Here is a 20,913-nt window from a genome sequence, read left to right on the forward strand (position 1 = left end):
TGAGCAGCTCATCGTGTGTCCATAAGAAAACTGAGAGAGGATCTGCAGTGCCGTGCATCAGGCAGAGGCCCCTTTCCCAACGCTCTTTTCCTTTCCTGCATCATTTAAAGACATTTGCAAGGCCAAAGCTCTCTAGCTTCAACAACTGATTGTGGAAAGCATTATGTATCTTTGTATGTTTGACCAAAATATTATGTATATTAAGAAGTTGAAGGAAAACTGGCAACTGTTGGTTAAAAATATATAAATTATTAAATATTTTTTAATTAGACACACATATAGTGTACATATATATATATATATAAAATACACACACACACTCTTTGATGTAATCTAAAGCCTGACTTGAATTCTTAGACTTGCAGCATTTTTACAGCTCTTAGGAGTTAGTGCAAAGGTTTGCAAACACGGATTCCTGAATTTACTACCCGCTGAAGAGGAAGTCGAGCCTGTGGCTGGAGAATAAGCAAGTGGTAGAAGACCTGGCTACCAATCCTGATTTTGTCAAAAACTCATTGCGTGATCTTGCATAAGGAATTTAGACTTTTTTCTGCTACAATTTCCCTTTCAGGGAAGGGAAAAGGATGTAATAGTTTCACAGTAGTGCTGTTGTTTACTAGCTGTTCAGAAATTGTGTCTTGGATTTTGGAAACTATAGAATGAATTTAAAGATTATAGGATGAAATTATATTCGGTTTTGGCTCAGAGTAATTAAAGAGAATTCCACTTATTGTAGTCTCCTCCCCGCCCCCCCCCCCCCAGTCAAGAGCTACACACCTCCTGTATTTGAGACAAAAAAGCATATTCTCTAGAACTGTGTGTCTCCAGAGACTGGAATATTAAGAAAAAAACAATTTTTTTTTTTTAACATTAATGACAACATGAAAAGGATTGTTAAAAAGGATTTACACTATGTGATTCTCTGCTTTGTCAGGTATTGAAGAAAAAAAGGAAGTATGAATGTACAGTGACAACACCTGCACTGGCTGTCTGGATTTGGGGAGGCAGGGGGGAAGTTGCTAAAATCCAAACAAAAAATAGTTTTATTTCACAAACTGATTTTACATTTAAGGATAATCAAGAGAAGAGGCCAACTCTTCCATAGTATAAAACACATGCAACTGTTAAGAATGGCAGAAGAATTTTTTTTTCCCCTGAAACACACAGGTTTTGGTTTTTCTTAATTCTGTGGTAATAACCCTTGTGGTAGAGAGTAATTTTTTCACTGCTGAACTCGACGTGTTAATTTTTCCACCCAATCTTCTACCACCCTTCATTTCCCTTCTGGTCTTCCTATCACTTCTGGTCCATTTGCCCCTACCTCCAATGACCAAATGATGATTCGGCTATCAAGAACTATTTAACACAACTCAGACGCCTCTAGTGTCCTTCTCCTGGTTTGGGATTTGGAATTTTGTTGAGAAGCCTTAATTTTAGACTTCTTACTCTATTAACACTTGCATTTCATTGTCTTCCAACCCCCCCCCAGCTTTTCTCCTTGTGTATTTCTACTCTTTCAGCTGCTCAGGATCCGATCTTTGTCTAAAGGTCAGTCAAATGCAACGCAGTTGTGACCTGGGGAGAAGCAGCGTGCCGTACGTGCAGGAACCGCAGGGTCCGTTCGTGCTGCGTGTTCCTCAGCAGCCTCATTATTTTCACTTATTCAGGTTTACTCCGGTTACTGCAGTAGACGTTCTCCTGTCGGGTACTATCGTAATATCAGCGTTAGACCTTATAAAACTGGTTTGTGTCTCAGCCAGCTTACATTTGCAGCGGGATAGCGAGACAGATGTTTCCAAAGCAGAAGTAATCATTCTAATTTGTACCAATATTTAATGAGTCCAAAAAACCCCCTACATACATGTGTGTGTTAAGAGCATTTCCCATGTGCGTTTGCTAGACTATGCAAATAAAATACTATATATATAGCTAGTCTAGAACTAAGTGACTGGATGCAATGCAAAAATAGTGAGTTTGTGAATGTTTCAGAGTAGGACTTCTGAGGTGGGGGGGTAAATCACATGTGTGCTGTGCTAGAAAAAGTAAAATTCATATAACAATGCTTCTGTTAGTGCCCGCAAATATGTGTTTTCAGCAAGTATTTACTCCCTCTTCTTTTTCTCCAACACAGTCGAGAATGAGCCTCTATTCTCTCCCATGGCTACACACAGGAATGTCCCTAAGATGATAAAGGTACTGTTTTGTACTCTACAACTATCAGTGAAACAAAACCGGAGTGTTTGAATCCAGATTTGAACGTCCCTGAATGTTAAGAGCTCCTTGGGTCTCTGTTTTAATTTCTATCATGTGTGAAGGCTGCAGTATATTTAGTCCTTCTCAATAGAACAGGAACGCTGTAAAGTAAAAACTGGAGTCAAATAGACATTGCTACGTCCTTTGAAACAAAATAGGGAGGAAGAGAAAAAAAAGAAACCCCTCCTCTACTTGCAGTACATCATATCCACGCGTTAAACTGCCCCCTCAATATTCATGTTATTTTCCCTTTTTTTTTCTTTTTTTGGGTAAAGTGTTTTGGTGCAGCGCTGGCAGGTAGAAAGGCTCCGACAGGCGGGTGAGGCTTTGCAGTCGGGGGACCAGACCCCCCCGCTCCCCCAGGGCAGCAGGGAGAGATGCCGGGCTCCGCCGGGGCTCTTGGCTCTGCTCTGGGTAGGAAGGGGCTTGCAAAGGGCTCTGGCTCAGGCTTGTAGCGTATCCGCGTCCAGGCTCTATGAATTTCGGTACGCACAAATAGAGGATATTAGTTCAGGCTCGGTTTTGATGGCTGTGCATAAGATGGTGTGAAGTTTATAGGCTTTAATTTGGAAACCAAAGCCTGCTGAAATTAGTCACTAAAATTTTAACTGACTGAGATCAGGGTTTCGGCCCCGAAAGCTTCAGCAGAGACCCGCTGGGTCCCCCCCTGCCTGCATTATAGGTTTCCCTAGAAGAGAGCTGAGAGCAACCTCCGGCAAACAGTAGGGTCAAAATTAAAATTTAATCTGGTTGAACATTGAGTGGGAAACAAGAAGTGAAAACTGTCAACTGCGCCCAGATCCATTCAGATCACTTCTAGGGACAGTTTTGATACCAAATTATCCTTGTTATGCAAATTTCCTCACCAACCGGCTGGTTCCCAGTTATGCATGGGGAGAAGCGGTGGCCACATCTGCTTCCCGTTTTGCCGTTTCAGAGACGAGCCATCTGTTTGGCCTCATCCCGAACAGCCTGCTCGGTGCTGATTAACTTCCTCACCCTGCCAGCCCCAGGCTCACTGTCTGCTGCAAGGTGTAGATTTTTTTTTTTTTCTTTTCTTTTTTTTTTTTTCTTCTTCTTCTTCTTCTTCTCTAACTGCTTATAAACCAGAACCTTCACTTCTCTCCCAAGGGACAGGAAGGCGTTGGTTTGTGTGATTTGCAGCCGCCACCGGCGGCAGCAACAGCACCAGCTGCCCTCTATCACTCACATGTTTCATATGTGTGGTTGGGACAGATAAAACCGGGAATTGTTCCGTGTCCTGGGACAGGCTTTAAAGCCTTTTCAAAGAAAAAAAAAAATAATTAAAAAAAAATTGCAATGCTAAATGCAGCAAAAGTCTCGCTGCAGTTAACAGGGATCAGTTAATTTAGCAGGAGCCGGGTTTCGGCCATGCTCGCTGCGTCCTTTTTTTTTTTGTTTAAATGTGATGAACTCCTGCTGTCTGAAGCCCAGCTCTGGATTTCTCACTCCATTCTATCCCATTTTAAGTGAAACTCTACAAATTTTTTGGCCCTCCTGTTTTCTGAATACCCATCTTCCGGCAATTACAGCAGGATTTCAGAAATGCTGCCTGTCTGCGGCGACCAGTGACTTTCATGAGAATTGCATGTTCAGCAGCCCTGAAAATTCAAAGTCTGTGTAGCCAAAAAAAAAAAAAAAAAGATGCATCGAAAATTAAAACCAGAAAACTGGGATAATGGACCTTCCACTAAGGTTAAGACTTCTGTTGCCTTCCACAGGCCAGGTCTGAGAGATTTTTTGTCTTTCATGATGCATTCAGACCAGAATTTGTTCTCATGCATCATTTTCCTTCCAGATAAGCAGCAGGCTGTGTTTCATGATGGTGATGCCCTGGCTGCCCTGCAGCTCTGACCCACAGCACAGGCAGGAAAAGTTTTTTTCAGAAATCAAACATTTTGATTTTCCAGTTGCAACATTTTCAGCTTTTAAATTGTTGCTGCTGCTGCTGAAACTTGACGCTTTCAGTGAAAGCTTCTCCTTTATTTTTGACCATCTCACCAGCTGACAAAACCAGTGCAGTATCCTCAGTCCATTGGTAAAGTCAGGGGCAGGTCTAACCCTTTTTCCCCAAATAAGATGTTGAATGATCCTGATCCCATCCCCCCGTCATGTGTTGCCCGTCTGTTGCTCCCCCCCCAAAAAAAATACAGGAAATTGTTACATTATCAGATCTGTGCACTCCAGGTCTGGCTCCGAGTTCTCATTTTGGTATCCACTCAAAGAATCTTGTATATCTTAGTGTATTTCTTGATTTTAAAAACTGACTAGGAAATGTTGGTTGCTGGGCGCATCTTAACGCCGTTTTGGTGTTTAGCTGCTTATTGGGAATCCTGTTTGGAGACTCGAGGCTGAAAATACCCCCGGTAGTCGTATGTCTGTGTCAGTACAACAGTTCATATCTTGGCACCTACAGCAGTTTCTGATGTAATTTAATGAAACTATGGGAGCAGTAAAAAGATATAAATATGAGGATTTGAAAGAAAGTCTTTGAAATGTAATAGATACCCAGAATAGATTTTTTAGCTACACAAAATTTCATTTATATCTGTGGATGTCTCTACTTATGTCCAAGGATTTAATAACATTGATTAACAATGTTACAATTGGTCTATTTTTGTGCTGCTGCTGCTGCTGATGATGATGATGATGAAGATTATTATTATTATTTAACAGACCATATTTACTTTGCAGGAGAGTCACCCTCTGAAACAGAAATTTGTAGATAATTTCAATTACTGAGAACTAGGTATGATGGTGAAAAGAAGGATTAGGACGTTAAAGGGTTCCTTCTTCTAGAAAAGTAGTCAGTTTATGATGAAAACCTATCACAAGAACTTAAGGAAAATCTAGATTTTGAGAACCTGTAAAAGAATTGATTGCAATACTGTTAGAGTTTGGAGGGGTTTTTTTTTTTAATCTCATTTTGTTCATAATAATACAGTTTTACAAATGGAAATATTTCTAAAACTTTATAAATGGTGCTTTTTCTAAGCAAAGCACTGATTCTTGTTTGCATTAAATATGTGATGTGAAATTTACTGTGCTGGAATCTGAAGGAGACGGGGACACCCGCAGAGAAATCACCTCTGTTATGGCAAATAGTAGAAATAATTTCTCAGTGTTTTATTTTGAATTACCATGACTCTACATGCAGAAGTAATTGTGTTCTGTAATGACTTCGGCTGGCTGGTGGGAGGGAAGGGCGAGAGGAGAGGCCTGGAAGGGAAGCAAACTTCTCAAACGCAGCCGCTGAAAGGAGCTGCGTGAGCTTTGGGGCCAGGGACACCCTGGACGGGACGCAGCCAGTTTAGGACTCGATCTTCAGCCGGAGCCGGCTTAGCAAGGCTGCTGCACGTACCTGGTGAGCGCACGGTGACTGGCGCAGCCTGACTTTTTTTTGGCCACGGAAGAGGGGTCGCAAGGACGGACTCACCGTGATGCGGGGGACAGGTGCGGCAGCACGATGCTCGGTGCTCCCTCGCTGCCCGCGGAGCCGCCTGCCCGACTCTCGCCATACGTTGCCCACGCGCGCACACGGTCAGCACCCCACGCGCACGCACACGCACGCACAGCACCCCACGTGTACACAGTCAGCACCCCACGCCCATACACACACACACACACACACACACGCACAGGGCACCCCACGCACACGGGGCCTCCGGCTGTACCGAATGATTTCTTCACCCGCTCAGAGAGTGACAGAAATGTTCTGGGTTTGGTTTTGTGGGTTTTTTTTTTTTACCATGTTCTCTTGTCTTAAAAGATACATCTCACTTTGCAGACATAATTTAATAACATTTCCAATTTTTATGAAATTTGCTTGGGTTTTTTAAATACAATATTCTCAAAGAAAAATGAAGTTACAATATAAAATCACAGGGGAAAAAAGTGTGTAAATACAACTTTTCTATTAAGAAAAGGCGGTGTCTGGGAGAAGGGCTGGGAAGCGACTATTTTTTTCTTTTTAAAAACAGATATAAACTTAAAGCCATTCACCATATTATACTCATTTTAGGGTTCAGCTAAACCATATCAGGGTATTGCACCATAGCAAAAAAAAAAAACAAACCAAAAAACAGAGAAAAAGGCATATTACACTAAACTATTTTTCTGAGGGCACAGTTTGTTTTGATGTACACACACACAACATCCTATTTTCATGCCATCCTTACATATGTTCATAAATAAAGTTACTGAAACACTTGTTTCCAAACAAATTGAAGATGATTTTGTGCAAAAAAGAAAAAAAACCACTGAAAAAAAGCAAACCTAAAAAAGCTCCTTCATGAACAGAGAATGCTGCTTGCTCCTGCCTTTAGACTATGCCCTCTGATACACCGTGTCTTAATATACTTACTTATACTACTATACTGTTTAATATACAACATCAACATATTCTCTTATAGTATAAATAAGAAAACTCCAGACCCAGGAAACAAACCCACCGTGACTGACGGTGCATCATCACGTCATATGAACCATGTTAGATCTATATACACATACGTATGCATATAAAATATTAACGATACACAAAACCACAGATAGGGCATGTGCATGTTGTCGACAAGAAAAGCGACACAGAAACTCATCCACGTGCATGCGTGCACAGGGATGTTGCAAAGGCAGTGAACCTACCCAGCTATCAGAAATCACATTTAAAAACTAAGTTCAAGACAGCCTTAAACTCCACTGGAGCTGTGCTTGTGTACCTGGTTAGTGAACGTGGCTTTATTTGTGTTGGATTTTAGTAAAAGCGAAGAAACAAAACCACCTGAGCAAGCTTCTGTCCCCCTCCCCTTTATAGCTTGGGGTGTCTTAAAATAAAGGGTTAAAAAAAAATTACGGCATGATGTATATAAGTGGCCTAAATCTAAGAGCAGTAGGAAAGAGGTATAAGAGCAATAAGGGCAGAACGTTTCTGTACAGCCAACATCTGACTTTACACAGGACGTTGCAGCAGGGCTGGGAAATTACTTTGTCCCTTCTTGGTTGGTATCAGTCGAAAGTGGAGAGGGGTAAGAACAGCTGAATTGCATCCCTACCAGCTATGAAAAAGGGAACCCATTTCAACTTTATTTAAAAATAAATAAATAAAGGAAACTCATCACCGTAAGCTCCCCCCCTTGAAGGTCCTCTTCAGGTCATTCCTATACAAAATATTTGGTAGCGCCTCGTTGCCGCGTACAGTCTGCCGTGAAGCTACGCGCGCAGCAGGCGTTGAGGACAAAACCGTAGGCGGGGGGTGACGGCGGTGGAGGACTCCTTGTGCCCACCCCGGCCGTGCCTCGGGCTGGGGGTAACCAGCAAAAACCTTTCCTAAGGTAACTGAGCTACAATGCGGGCGTAGAGGGGATCACCTTACAGTTTACACGACTCATCTTTTGGGGGGTCATTGGCCATCCTGTATGTCCTAGCCTGCCTAGCACGTACCGCTGATCTGCTCTCGCGGAGGTGGGTACACGCGCCAGCCTACGGACGTGCACACGCAGCTCAGACCTGGTGACAAAGCTGCTAAACAGGCGTGCGCGCCCGCACTCCCAGCGTAGAAACACCGCTGCGCCCACGTGCCACGTGAAGTAAGCCTCTTACGGCTGGCATGAAAAGCTAAGACATGAGATACTGTAAAAGCATGTATGTGCAATTCATTATTTCATCCGTATCTTTCCTCTGACTTCGGCGTTGTTGCTCCTGACTTACACCTGCAAAAGTGAAAGCAGAAGAAGGAACTCTGCGTGCCTGTAATAGTATGTATATATAGGAAATGTACATCAAATATAGCTACACATATCAGGCCAAATTGGCCTAGGAACAAGCATTAATGGTTCCACTGATTTTCTTTTATAATAAATATATGTGCTTGCGTGCACTTACGAATGGAGAACGTGTAACTGTATGACAAGACTGCCAGTCTTGTCAGTTACATGATCGTGTTTATTGGAGAATACTCATTTATTATGCAGAGTGGAAGTATTTATACATTAAGTTAATACGATTTTTTTTTTTTTTACAAATGTTGCCCAGGAAGTATCACAGCACTGATGACAGATTTTTATGCAGCTGCAAAAATTTCTTTTTTGCCTAATCTTAAAGTACAAGGGTGTTCAGGGAGAGGAATGAACTATTTGGAAGAGGAAGTTTAGAAGAAAATTTTTTAAAAATATATTTTTTTATTATCATTTGTATTCAGGGTTAAAATCTATCAATCATAGAAGTTTTTATTCTAACTGAAATTACAGTATCTGCCGCAGAACCTGCCATGGAGTAAGCTCTTGGTGGATTTTACTGCACTCCGCAAAGTGCTGCAGTCCCTGATCTCCATTCAGCAAAACACTATTTTTTTTTTTTTAACCTTAAGATTAGTTCCACTGAAGTAAAAGTAACTTAAAGCACTTGGTGAAATGATTTGTTGAATAGGAAGCTAGGGTTCTCGGCACCTTTGCGGGGCTTGGTCCCTCATTAAACAGCAAGTGCCAGGAAAAAGAGAGAAGGCTACAAATTTCGACTGGCTGGTTTAATTCAGCTCAGTGCTTTAGAAATAATTAAGTGCAACACTTATGAGTAGAGCCACAAAATCTACAAGAGGACATCTTCTATGCAGGTAAAATGGGATTTTTTTTTTTTTTTTATATAAGAGAAGAACATTTGGATATTTTCCAGGCAGTCTAAAAAGATGAAAAATGTGCATAAGGAGACTTTCCCCACACATATTTCTAGCTAGTGCTTTTCTCAACTGCACATCATACTTTTCCAAATAACTAAAACTTAAAAAAAAAGAAAGAAAGAAAAATTAAATATATTGTAACTTGTTTATGCAGCGAGAGGAGGGGTTGCTTAACAAAAAGTGGGGTTTTATTGGATAGGGAGAGAAAACATTTATTCAAAGAAGACCCAACAATACCCTTTTTCTATACATTAAATGCAATTCATACTTCACAGAGTATATTACAAGGGTGTTTCTTCTACCTTTCACATACCTGCTTGCCTGCCTAGTGACACAAACAAGGCATGCTGTGATGTCAGTACCAGCAGCACCCTTGCAGATGGAAACGTTCTACTTTGTACCGCCAAAGCAATTCAGGGCCCTCTGGCTGGGGGATCCCGTCCCACCCCAGCTGTCTGTGAAGTCATCTGAGATGGGCCCCTCCATCTTTAGTCGAGTTGTTGAATTTTCCCCAAAGAGTCAACTAATACCAGGAAGTCAAAAACCATACATCTGGTGTAAGAGCCCTACGCTCAGGGTGTTAAGAGAGAAAGCTCGGCCACTCCTGCCTGTCGCGTCCTCGTCCGCGTGGTGCATCCTGCGCGTGGTTAACAGTGTTGGCAAGGGAGGTTTGCAAGAAGCATCAGTTAAGGGAAGGGCTTTCAGCTATGTGACTACAAAAGCTCCTACTTATATTACTAAAGGTTTTTGGTGATCAAACATTTTCAGTAAAAACTTTAGTACTCATTTTAGAAAACTGAGTTACAATGCATGCTACCAAAAGGAAAATCTTTTCTTGTGGGAGAAGATATCTGAACGTTTGATTCTCCTGTTACTTTTACTGTCCAGCTGACTTGTGCTTTGTTGCTCTCGTGGCTCGTGCAGCTCCAAGTAACGCAGCTCTTGAGGCTAGATCGGTGCTGGAGGAGTTTTAACTCATGTGGAAGCGGTGCTCCCCTCGAGTTATGTGGGAGGAGAATTCGTACCTGTCCTGGCTATGGTAGCCACACATGTTGCATTCAAAAGGATCACGGAACCCGTGGCAGCCCATATGGATCGTATACATCACGTGATCCAAGAAAAGGACTCGACAGTGTTCGCACTTATAAACTTTCACTTGCTCCCCATTGCTGCTGATCACTTTGAAAGCATCCTGCGAATTGTCAGTACCTGCCCTCAGGACGTCGTATTGCCTGCTTTCTTCTTTTATAGAGATGCCATTTCTTGCATGGGGACCTATGTGGTTTGTCAGGTAAATTAAACCACTGCGCTCCTCGTTATTGCTCTCTGTATCTGTTGAGTCTTGGCAGCTGTTGCTGGGAGAGGCATCCCGTTCGGAGGAGACAGATTTCGCTTTGGAAAGCAGCAACAAGTTTTCCACTGCGCTGTCCTGAGCTGTGTGGTTGGAGCGAGCCTGATTGTCCCCGAGAGGTTTGTGGAGCTGATACATGGGGCTGATGACGGGCACCACCTCAGAACCACCTGGAGGTGTCTGGACAAGGGGACGTAAGGACTCTGCCCCCAGGTAACTGATGGCGTTATTAATGGCCTGGTCTATAACGTGCGTCTGCATTATCTCGTTCTCCTTCTCATAGTTGGTGGTGGCATCGTATGGAAGATCGGGCAGACACTTCTCACCTGCGGTGAAGAAGAGCCAGGAGTTAGAGGGTTGATTTCTACATACTTAAGGAACCGAACATCATGGGTCAATAGAACAGCAACACGGGAGAAAAGAGTTGATCAAATCCACCTCTGAAATTCACATGAGGTATTCACAGTTCTCTAATATTGCTGGTCAGAAAAATGGTTGTTTGGTGGGGTTTTTTTAACCTGCAGAATAACTTGAGGTCTTTGGGCAAGCAAATGGATGAAAACGGATTCTGGAAATAATTATATGGGGACTCATGGGAGCTACAGATCAAGCCCTTCATCTTCTCTTTCTCCATTCTAACTGAACTCCCTCATTTGCATCCTACAGTGAGCTGAGGCTTTGCCTTTGTCTTTAGAGAAGACAGCGTACCAGCACAGTTACAGTGAGTCTGGCCTTCGTGCTTCAGAGCACGAAGCACGTTATCAATATTTTTCCCTAAAACATTACAATTTGAGACTGGAAATCACATGGTTTAGTCTTAGACCTTCAGTTTCTTACAAATAACCCACATCAGAAATGTGGTCATTTGTCATTTCGGAGAAAAATCAACAAAACCTTAACTTTTCATATTGCCACTTCCCCCCACACCTTGTTTTTTTAAATAAGCCATAAGTTAGACACATTACCAGAACCTACTCATGTTCCTAGAAAATTTGTGTCAAAAAGCTATCATCTACAGGAGCAGTCAAGGACCAAGGAAAAAATTTCAGTGCATTTGTAGTTGGAATACATCTTTCCTAGGAGGTAAAAAGCCCCATACAGAGCAAGATTACATGTTACCTGTAACTTCAACTCTGATTTGAGATGCCAAAAGTAAGGGGGCGGTGGGGTGCGGGACACTTAATTTTTTTTTAAATCAGACTGCGCTAATGTATCTCTTAGCTGGCTACCCTAGAATTGCACGCTGAGTTTCACTACAATTTCTCAAAATTTCTGGACAGATAGGATTAAGCAAAACATAGAAGGTAAAAGCTGGGAGTGGGAGAAACTATTTAAAACTATTTTATGAACCTGAACAGTCTTCTCAAACAGTGTAAACCATCAACGTAATCATCAGGCTCCTAATAAATTTGTGCAAATGCAAAGGGCTGAAAAATTCCTACAGGTTCCTAAGGACTACCAGCAACACATTGTTTACACTTGTGACGGATTTTCTAGCTCTGCAGATTTTGGGAAATTCATTGAAAGCCACAAATATCTCTATGAGGTGCTGTCACCATTTCCCGATCAACATGACATATACTCGTAGGCCTTGGAAAGTCCTAATTAATCTAAAAGAAATGCTAATAGGAGCATGGAAAATTTACCAGAAGATGTGCAGATCAATTTATCAACAATTTCCCGCCCAGTTTCTACTCAAATTGACTATTCAAAGTCAGCGAAGAGCCCAGAAAACCTCCAGCGTGACACTATTGCAGTGACAGAGCTGAAGCGCAGAAAGTCCTGCTGTCTACGTTTCCCACAAGACGTGGTTTCGCACGAGCAGAGAAAGAAACACTCTGAGCATTGCGTAAGTTCCTATGAGGGATGGAGGGTACAGACACCTTCGGGCTGCACTGCACAAGCTTCTACTTCTTCTTGTTTCCTTTCCCTGTTATTCTGCCAATTTGAGCACCGCTCTACTGGGGTGCATTCTTTTTTTCTTCCAGATTTACCCTTTCTAATGCTGCTATAGTTTTCAGGCAGAGTTTGAGGCTTAAGATTCAAAGTAGGTGCTGTGAAAGGCTCTTGAATTAAATATAGAAAAACTCTCCTAATATGAATGTATACCCGAGACTCAAGGAGGAAAAAAAGAGGTCAAAACTGTTTATATTCCATGGACACTGTATACCACTGAAAAGTGGGGCTGGTTGTCATTATACACAAAATTTTGGGCATCCAGAAGGCATGATTTTAATAGCTGTTTCTTGGGTAGTATTTGCTTTATCTAGCATAACTAGTTGGTAGTTGGACTGAGTACTCATAAGAAAAATTTGTTTCCAAGCCAAGTGTCTGAAACAGACACAAACCTGAGGTAGGCAGGTATCATTTCTATATCTGGGCAATGCAGGTAATACTTGCACTCATTAAAAATAATAGCTCATTTCTGTGGCTATTAGAGCATAAGTAAATTAAACTCCTAATGGTTTTATGCACTTCAAGCTCAGGGTTCTGCAGTAGGTACCTAAATAGTAAAAATGCACTCAGGGCATGTGGGCATTTTTTTCTTTTTTTTTGTTGTTTTTGTTTTTGTTTTTAACCCCTCTCTTTTCTTTGCTGCCTATTGTTTCAACATGATAAATACATGTCAACCTCACCTGCAGTTCTCACTCTCTAGTTTGGATGGCCCAGTTCTGCTTTTGGGTCTGGGAGCTATTCCAGTTTGGAATACAGAGAGAATTTTACAGATAACTGGCTTAGTTTGGTGAACAATCTCGCTTTTGAAAGATAATGAATTTAGCCTTGAGAAAATCGAGTGAAGTAGCAGGCAGTGTTTCCCTTATGCGAAGGATGTCATTTGCTCTTTCTCCCTGGAATTCAGTACGGGGATTGGGATGACATGGTAATCCACAGGCAATAAACATGTTTTATTACCCAAAAGCTCTCCTAACCAGCCAGCCCAACCTTGTGTTAATCAGGAATGCACCTATTACATGAAGCAGCAGGTGAGGATGGGAAAGGAAAGAATTTGGGGGCATTTTATTGTCAGAAAAGTTTGAAGGTTAACAAATTTCCATAAATATCTGTTTGTCAGTAGGTTGTCTTCCTACACCGCACCCTGAATAACTAACTGACAGGAAACTCTGCCCTCCTAAAACTCGTAGTTCAAGTGGCTGTCTTTACTGTTTCTCAGGGTGAAGAGAGAAAAGGAGAACAAAAAAGCTAGTCCACACCCACGAATACATCACATATAGGATACTTGCTAATGTCTTTTCAATTTTAACACTTCTGGTCTTCCTGGAGCTTTCCCAGAATTAGTATTTTGCCTAATGCAATCAGTTACTAGAGTGTCTAAATGAATCAGGTTTGCCTCACATAGTTGATATACTTTTTGGTAACTACCTCTACTACAACTTTTGTCCTTTTATAAGCATAAGCATTTCTTATCCTTGACCACCTCCTGGAATTGTTGCCTTTGGACTCGAAGACAATCTTGGACTTTCATTTCAAACCTTTTGTTGCACCTCCTGACGTAGCTGAGATTCCCCTTTCCTTGTCTCAGAAATACTAACTATCCTTTCAGTTTGTGTCCTCATTGAAGAAGGTGTATTTGAAATTTCTGTCCCACAAACTGGTCTTTTTTTGCCTTGACTTTTGACTGAAGACCTTCTTAATGTGTGTTTTTGTTCAAAGACTTCAATTTTTTCTGATTGTTTCCTATAGAATAATATTATAAATTAATGTGCAGAGAATTATAAAAGAATCTAATGAGATGATACAAGTATGTGCTGTCCTCCGATCTCCCATGTTTTTATCCATTTAAGACTAACTCTACATAGCTGACAAAATATTGCCTGTGGGTCTCAGTATTACAAAACTGATGTAACCACTACTTGGTACAGGCCTATCAAACAGAACAATATAGGTGTAGCCTAATTTTTTCATTGTTAAGACAAGAACTGCTAGGTACAAACGGGCATGAAGTTTTTGCATCATTTTGAGAATGTACTCAAATATCTTTTCATTTAGGTATTATTCTCAGACCTAGGTTTATTTATTTCCATGACCATTTTGGGCTGTAAATGTATACAGGCTTTATGAAGGGATGAAGAATATTATCCAGCCTATGCTCAACTCTTCACAAATGCTTCCACAAACACCAGTCTGCCCAGATCTAGATGTCATCCAAGAAGTTAATAAAGTAACCCTGAATGTGTGGTCAAATGCTTTCCCAATAGGAAACTTTTATTCCTATCTTCAGCTTGTTACGGCAACTTCAAAAGCCTGCCCAGATCTTATAATGATCTGGTTCGTAAGCATTAGAAAAAGACAGGAAAAAGACTTAAAATCGATCTCCAGATGTGGAAAATTAAACATGCAGAAATATGTGCTGGAGAAGTTTGGTTTTGTTTGTTTGTTTTCCCCCAACACATTGCTGTATCTGCTTCTACAGAGATAGATATTGCTAATTTAGTAAAACAAGTAAAATCATAAAGCAAAAGTAAAAATCCTGTGAGATGCTTTTTGAGGTTTGTTTTGTTTTATTTTTTAGGAGACAGCAAACGTTTAACTCTTACCAACAAATTTCTGAGGCATAGAGCTCTTACGTTTGGCGACGTTACTTGCTAGTCTATCCAGCACGAGGGATCTTTCTGACCCTATCTTGCACAGGTCTTCAGCCATTTCACTCTGGTTAGTTTCCTCTTTTATGACTGAAATCAAATGACATCAGAAGGGTTAGGCACACTTGTTCCATTTTAATGGAACTATTGTCTTCAGGTTATTGTTTCTCAGCTAATGTCTTTTAGCTCCCAACCAGCTGGAAGGAGGAGCTCACCACTGCAGACACAGGACGATTCTGACTCTTGGTAGTGAAGTCCCTCACACTGATTAATCTATGTACATGTTCATGTTTCCCTCGTTTAGGATACAAAAATAAGATTGCAACTGCCTCTGCTTGTACGTGATGTAATCATTCCGCCCTTGTGCTACAGCCACTCTGCATTTCTGTGAATCAGTTATATCCTAACATTATACTGGACATGAAACAAGTTCATCTTCTCACCCTCCTGCTGCCACCCCCACCCGTCCCTCTGCACGTGTCCCAGGGGAACCACCTGTAGGGTCATTGCTTCTTGAGCAGGAACAACGGGCAAACTTCTCAACTCCGGCAGTGGAAGATGCGTTTGCAAGCTACACCAGCCCTTCCCCCCCTTTTCTCCTAGTAAATATTGCTATACTTCCTTGATGCAATTTTAGACTTTAAACCTTTTTAACCTTAGTTGCTAAAGTCACATCTATAGCGGAGTGCTGATTTCCAACACTCAAACATGCTTCCCAGCCTCCTGGTACTGCTGAGACACTGAAAAATTAGAAAGGATCTTAGCTGTGAGGCTCTAGGAAAGGGAGACTCTCTTTCACTACATTTCACTTCTGTACTTCCCTGCAGAAACAGAAGGGATGTACGAGAATACACTGTCAAAACAATGACTGTGAAAAATGTACGGAAAGGTGTTTCTGATTTCCAACATCTAAAGGAGAGGTGATATGCAACGAGATCACAGCGCAAATGGTTTGGGGTTTTTTTCCTTTTTTTAGCAAGAGGAGTCAGAGACAGGAGAGAAAGGGGTTAATTTTACTTTTACCTGTTACTAGGATATCGATATTTTTCCTGAACTTGTGAGTTGCTACTAAAGGGAGAAGCAAAAGATGATTTTTAGACTTTGATTCTACAAGCTATTTCAATTAGGTGCACCGCTCTGCTACATTTTGCCTTCTGTGCCTGCTGAGAATTTGTTTTATCACTGGATTTACTGGTTCACAGAACCCATCACTCTGGTACCTGGGTGTTTCTCAGTTCTTGAGAACACACTGTTCCTATGCAATGTTATTTTGGCAATATATCACTGCCATAAGATGTTTGTGAAAGTTTCATTGTTCCTGAAAGATGCAAAATCAGGGTTTGGTGGATCACTGGAAAGAGCAATACCAAGCAGAGGAGTATACCTCTGGTTCTTGAGTCCCTGCTGCAGCAGCACAAACTCTGTGACGGTGACGGTGACTGTGACAGTGACAGGGAGTCTCATGAAATTATGCCCCAGCCCCACAAGATGCTAAAGACTGTGACCAACACAAGATATGAGCGGAATTTGGTCATGCAGATGCAGGATAGTAAAGGGCATTGACGGTGTCTAATCATCAAAGATGCACACACTAGCATCTCGTGCTGGCTAAGGCTTCCAGGTACCACTTCAGGCAGAGATTTACAGAGAATGTCTCAAAGCAGCCCATTCAACAGGGGAACAAAAGATGTATTTTTTAATTAAAAGTTGAAATGATCACGAAGTATCTGTTTAGGATATAACAACATTCAATTTCTAATCATTTCAAGAGAGGGTAAGTTATGTATTCAACTTGCAAACTTTTAATATTGCAACTTTTAAAACTGCTATTAACCCATTCCCAAACTGGCCAAATTGAACTATGTACTAATTTGCAGCCTTTGCAATGGACACCCCCTGAAATTTGCCACCAACCTGATAACTATTTTTCTATAATTTGGTGTCTGTGGACTGAAAAAAAAATAAAAAAATTATCTTTCCAAATGAAAATCCACAAGTGGCGAAAAAAATTGTAATTGACCCTTTTTAAACTTCATAAACTATTTCTGTTGTTATTTTATATAGACCTGGTAAGACTTCAGCACACTTCCAGTCAATGTAAATGCAAAACCCCAATTAATATCTCTAGGAGAAGAACTGCACAGGGACAATGAGATTCTAGTCCTCTAAAATAAGAATTTTGCCATTCAATTTGGCAGGTTTGTAATGTCATGCTGAATCTCCTTCTCTTAAAGAAAGCAGACAAAAGTTAAAATATAAATGCAATCTCTTGTTCCCCTCCTTACTCTCTTTGCTGGATCTTTCCTTTATTCAAGCACTTTCCAAAGTATATTTGTTAGATTTACAAGCTGATGGAAAGTTGTTATCAGTTTAGGTCCTTTCAACTGAATTTTTTTCTATGTATACAGCACAAAGTATTTTAAAAATGCTGTAAAAAATGATCCCACTGTAGCAGAATGTCAAATTAGATGCCCTAGCAGATTTTTGTACCAAATTTTTTAAGTCTGGGGAAAAAAAAAAAGGTCTGAATTACAACTCTAATAGCTCCATATCACACCATGAAATATAAGAACAGTGATAGTATAACTACTTGCCTTTCCAGATATAATGTAGAATGCACTAAAAAAAATCCAAGAAGTACACTCTCTCATTCCCTTTATAAGGGAAATAAATAATGTAAACACAGCAAAATGGTATGTTTGCGGTTTAGATGAAAAAAAACTAGGAAAAATGCAGAAAAGTTTTATTTGTAAAAGCGTAAGGAATTTATTTATTAACTGAGTACTAATTTTTTTTATGATAAGAGTGATTTTTTTTGGCAGGATGCAAGGTCTAAACCCAGAAGTTATTCCTTTATTTTTTTTCTAATTTGCAAAAGCACTCCTATTATATCAAATACGGATTTATATGATATTTTCAGTATATGCAAGGAAGAAGTAATTCTTCCAAGCATTCCTGAATTCCCCCCGTTTCCATCCCAATAAGATATTAGATATTTAGTCCTAAGCTAGTGTAAACTCTCCTGTCGTGATTTGCTATAAACAAAGGTCCATCTGTATTATTTCCTATTGAAGTTTATGATTCCTTATGCGAGGTTCATCTGGACATTTTTGCTTACTAAGACTTTAGTAGTAGTTCAGCTACTCATTCCCGCACATTTTCACGTTCTGTGTGCAGGCATTCAAATCCATGTGCCAGACACTGAATATTCAAATCCCAAGACAGAATATTTGCTTCTAAATCCTATCACCTCTTTGAGGAATAGGTATTGCTGCCTACTGTATATTACGTTGAGCTTTCCTATTTATACATTCTCTAGCCCCTCAATAAAATTAGAAGGTGCGCTGCTCTAACATGCTGTCTGCCAGAAGCATCTCAGCTGTATTCACTGCTATCATTATGTGCATATACTTTACATGATTTGATAGCATGTAAAAACATATGCAGGTTCTGTCCAGATATAAAATATTACATGAGGCTTCATTACAAATAGGTGAGAGAGAACCTTCCATTTTTGTCATTTGACAAACCAAACAACGTATACTGACAGGATCAAAAAGGTATGCAAGAAATGTAACTTACTGGATGGGCTTAAACTCCACCACAGAAGCTGGATCTTATACTCTCTACCTAAAACTGCACGTGTAAGAGGATTGTGTATGGCTATTTACTGCAATCAATCCCATATAGATCTTTAGGATCTTTGTTAAAAACAAACAAACAAACAAACAAAAAAAGCCAACCCCCAATATCTGCTTGCTCTATTTCTGGGCATAGTTTGAGGTTTTATATGCTCCAAGAAATGGACTTTACTGTCATCATAAGACGGGTCTCTCATGGGAAGCACAACAGCCCCTCACTTCCCCCCCCAGTTTTCTTTTAAAGGGGAGGATGGGAAGAAGGGTGTCAACAAATTAGCCTTTCTGGACTGTCTCAGTCAAACTGGCTAAATCAAACACCTCTGGCTTCATGTGCTCTTGCTTGGAAGAGTGAGATCAAAGACAGATGGTTCGTCTTTGTTAGATGAGTTGGTCCCAGTGGTCAAATAAGCCCCTGAAGCTGTGCCTGGGAAGGCCAGGAGATGTGCAATGCAGAAGACTCTGCAGCCCTACCTAGAACACTGATATTAAGTCTTTATTAAGAATACCTCCACAAGAGTACTGAGATACAGAACTCCAAGCAAAAGGGAAAGGTGGTGAGATGACATAGTCGTACTGCCTTGAGATGATGAACCGAAATTTTCCAGGTCTTGCAAGTGTTTTGCTACATGCCTGAGTTTTACTTTGGCTTTTTATTTGAGCTAAACAAAATGAGACAACAGCCAAATATAAAATAAATCCAGATGCAATGTCATACATATAGGGGAGGGGGTGTGCGTCCCCAATGCAAAAGATGTTCCTTTTGCATTCCTTTTTCTGCGTATGTGACAGGACAGTGTTAATCCCCAGGTGGACACGTTTATTACCTGAATAAAGGCTGCTTGAGATATTCATGGTTTGCAGGTAGTTATGACAGCGTTCTTTATGTTCTTCCAAAGAGCTGCGCTGCTTGTAGCTGCGACCACAGTATCCACACTTATGGGGTTTGCCAACTGGAGAAAACACAATTAATTGAGAGATTCAGGTGAGGTACCCAACAGCATATTAATAATGGTAAGAACAACAGGAAAAAAGCCCACCCCAAAAATAAGCCCATGCTGTGGTGAACTGAAGAAAGATTTTGTCAGTTAAAACGCCCCCACAAACTAATGGAAAACTAGTTGTATATCTTTACATCAACAGTCCACTTCTATGGGTGCTGCAAGCTGAGTTCAGATGATTCACGTCAGATAAGGACCGCGACATTGAATTTTCAAAACCAGCATCTACAAAAATTATAAACGGACGCACCTTCAAGGGCCTGAGCGTAGCTGCCTTAGTGCCAGCTCCCACAGAGGCTGACAACAGGGCAGCTGGTGGCGTAGGTGGAGACACCTGCCCACGGCTGGATGTCACTTCTGATGTAACCAGAACCAGCTCAACCCCTCTAGGACAATGTTAGATTTCACATGTTTTCTGCTTCTGGAAATTCAAGAGAAATGGCACGCCAAATGTTTCTCTGTATTACACCAATGGAGATGTAGCTATTTCCAGGAATTTTGCAGTAACACGGTTTCATGGACTTCTGGACATGAATTTTCTGTCTTAGCATGATAAGAATGTCACCTTATATGTGATTTCACAATTTTACATGGTTACACAGCTTAACTTTTGAATTTTATTGACAAATTCTCAGGTGAAAATCAGACTCAGACATCCAACTTGTTTTATAATGTATTGACGTCAGTTTACCAGTTGCAGGAACTAATCACAATCTACAGTTTATTCATTGTCGCTTTAGCTATAGAATCCTCAGAGTTTGCCAAAAGTGTCTAGGTCTAATTTCATGCATATATGAAAAATTATGTTTAAAATTGTGCAGCCATGAAAATCAGTAACAGTAAGGGAGAGGGAGACAAAATAGTTTTTTAAAGATGTGCTTTCCTGAATCGGGCCAGAACAGGAGAAGTAGAAGCTATTTTGGACATCTGGGACAAACGCTAGGGATCTTATTATTAAATATATGTGCTAGAGAAGAATTTCCTTAAGTTTTGTGCAACACAAAATTGTCTCTTTGAGAGCTCCCCTTCTGCTACCCAGAACTTGGTCCCAAAGCCAACTTACGCAAGTAAAGTTACCAGTCTCAGTTCCAGCAATGTGTTTTGGAGGTCTCCTATCCAAATAACTACATGCATTTCCAGCTTAGTTTGGGAAACTACATGAGACAACACTCTGCTTTTAAAGGCACTTTAAAGGTGCTAAATTGGTTTTGCTTCAGAGAAGGTATGTGACTATGCCTTCTGTCAAACAATGAGAGGTTTGTGGTAATGGAAAAGCGCTGCTATTAAAAAATATTTATCCGGATCTCCATGTTACTGTTGAGACAAAACACTGAAAACTCTCGCAGACTCCTGGTTTTTTTGAAGATTATTATCTTTCTCT

The 20,913-nt window shown here is 40.7% G+C and overlaps 1 protein-coding gene across 15 annotated transcripts in view; it reads right to left on the minus strand.

Moving 5' to 3' along the window:
- Positions 1 to 9,107: 9,107 nt before the first annotated feature.
- The window catches only part of IKZF1 (IKAROS family zinc finger 1), a 70,297-nt gene continuing 58,491 nt past the window's right edge, over positions 9,108 to 20,913 (minus strand). For 8 of the 15 annotated variants that reach the window (XM_075744756.1, XM_075744755.1, XM_075744757.1 and 5 more), the window contains 3 exons: positions 19,359 to 19,484; positions 14,849 to 14,983; positions 9,108 to 10,618 (listed from right to left, as the gene is read on the minus strand). In XM_075744756.1, the coding sequence (XP_075600871.1) occupies positions 9,912 to 10,618; positions 14,849 to 14,983; positions 19,359 to 19,484 (968 nt within the window). In that variant the 3' untranslated portion in view covers positions 9,108 to 9,911. The remainder of the gene's footprint in view (positions 10,619 to 14,848; positions 14,984 to 19,358; positions 19,485 to 20,913) is intronic. The other 7 variants (XM_075744761.1, XM_075744762.1, XM_075744760.1 and 4 more) reach the window with 2 other exon arrangements.

This window comes from Balearica regulorum, chromosome 2, assembly GCF_011004875.1.
Source record: "Balearica regulorum gibbericeps isolate bBalReg1 chromosome 2, bBalReg1.pri, whole genome shotgun sequence".
Taxonomy (NCBI): Eukaryota; Metazoa; Chordata; class Aves; order Gruiformes; family Gruidae; genus Balearica; species Balearica regulorum.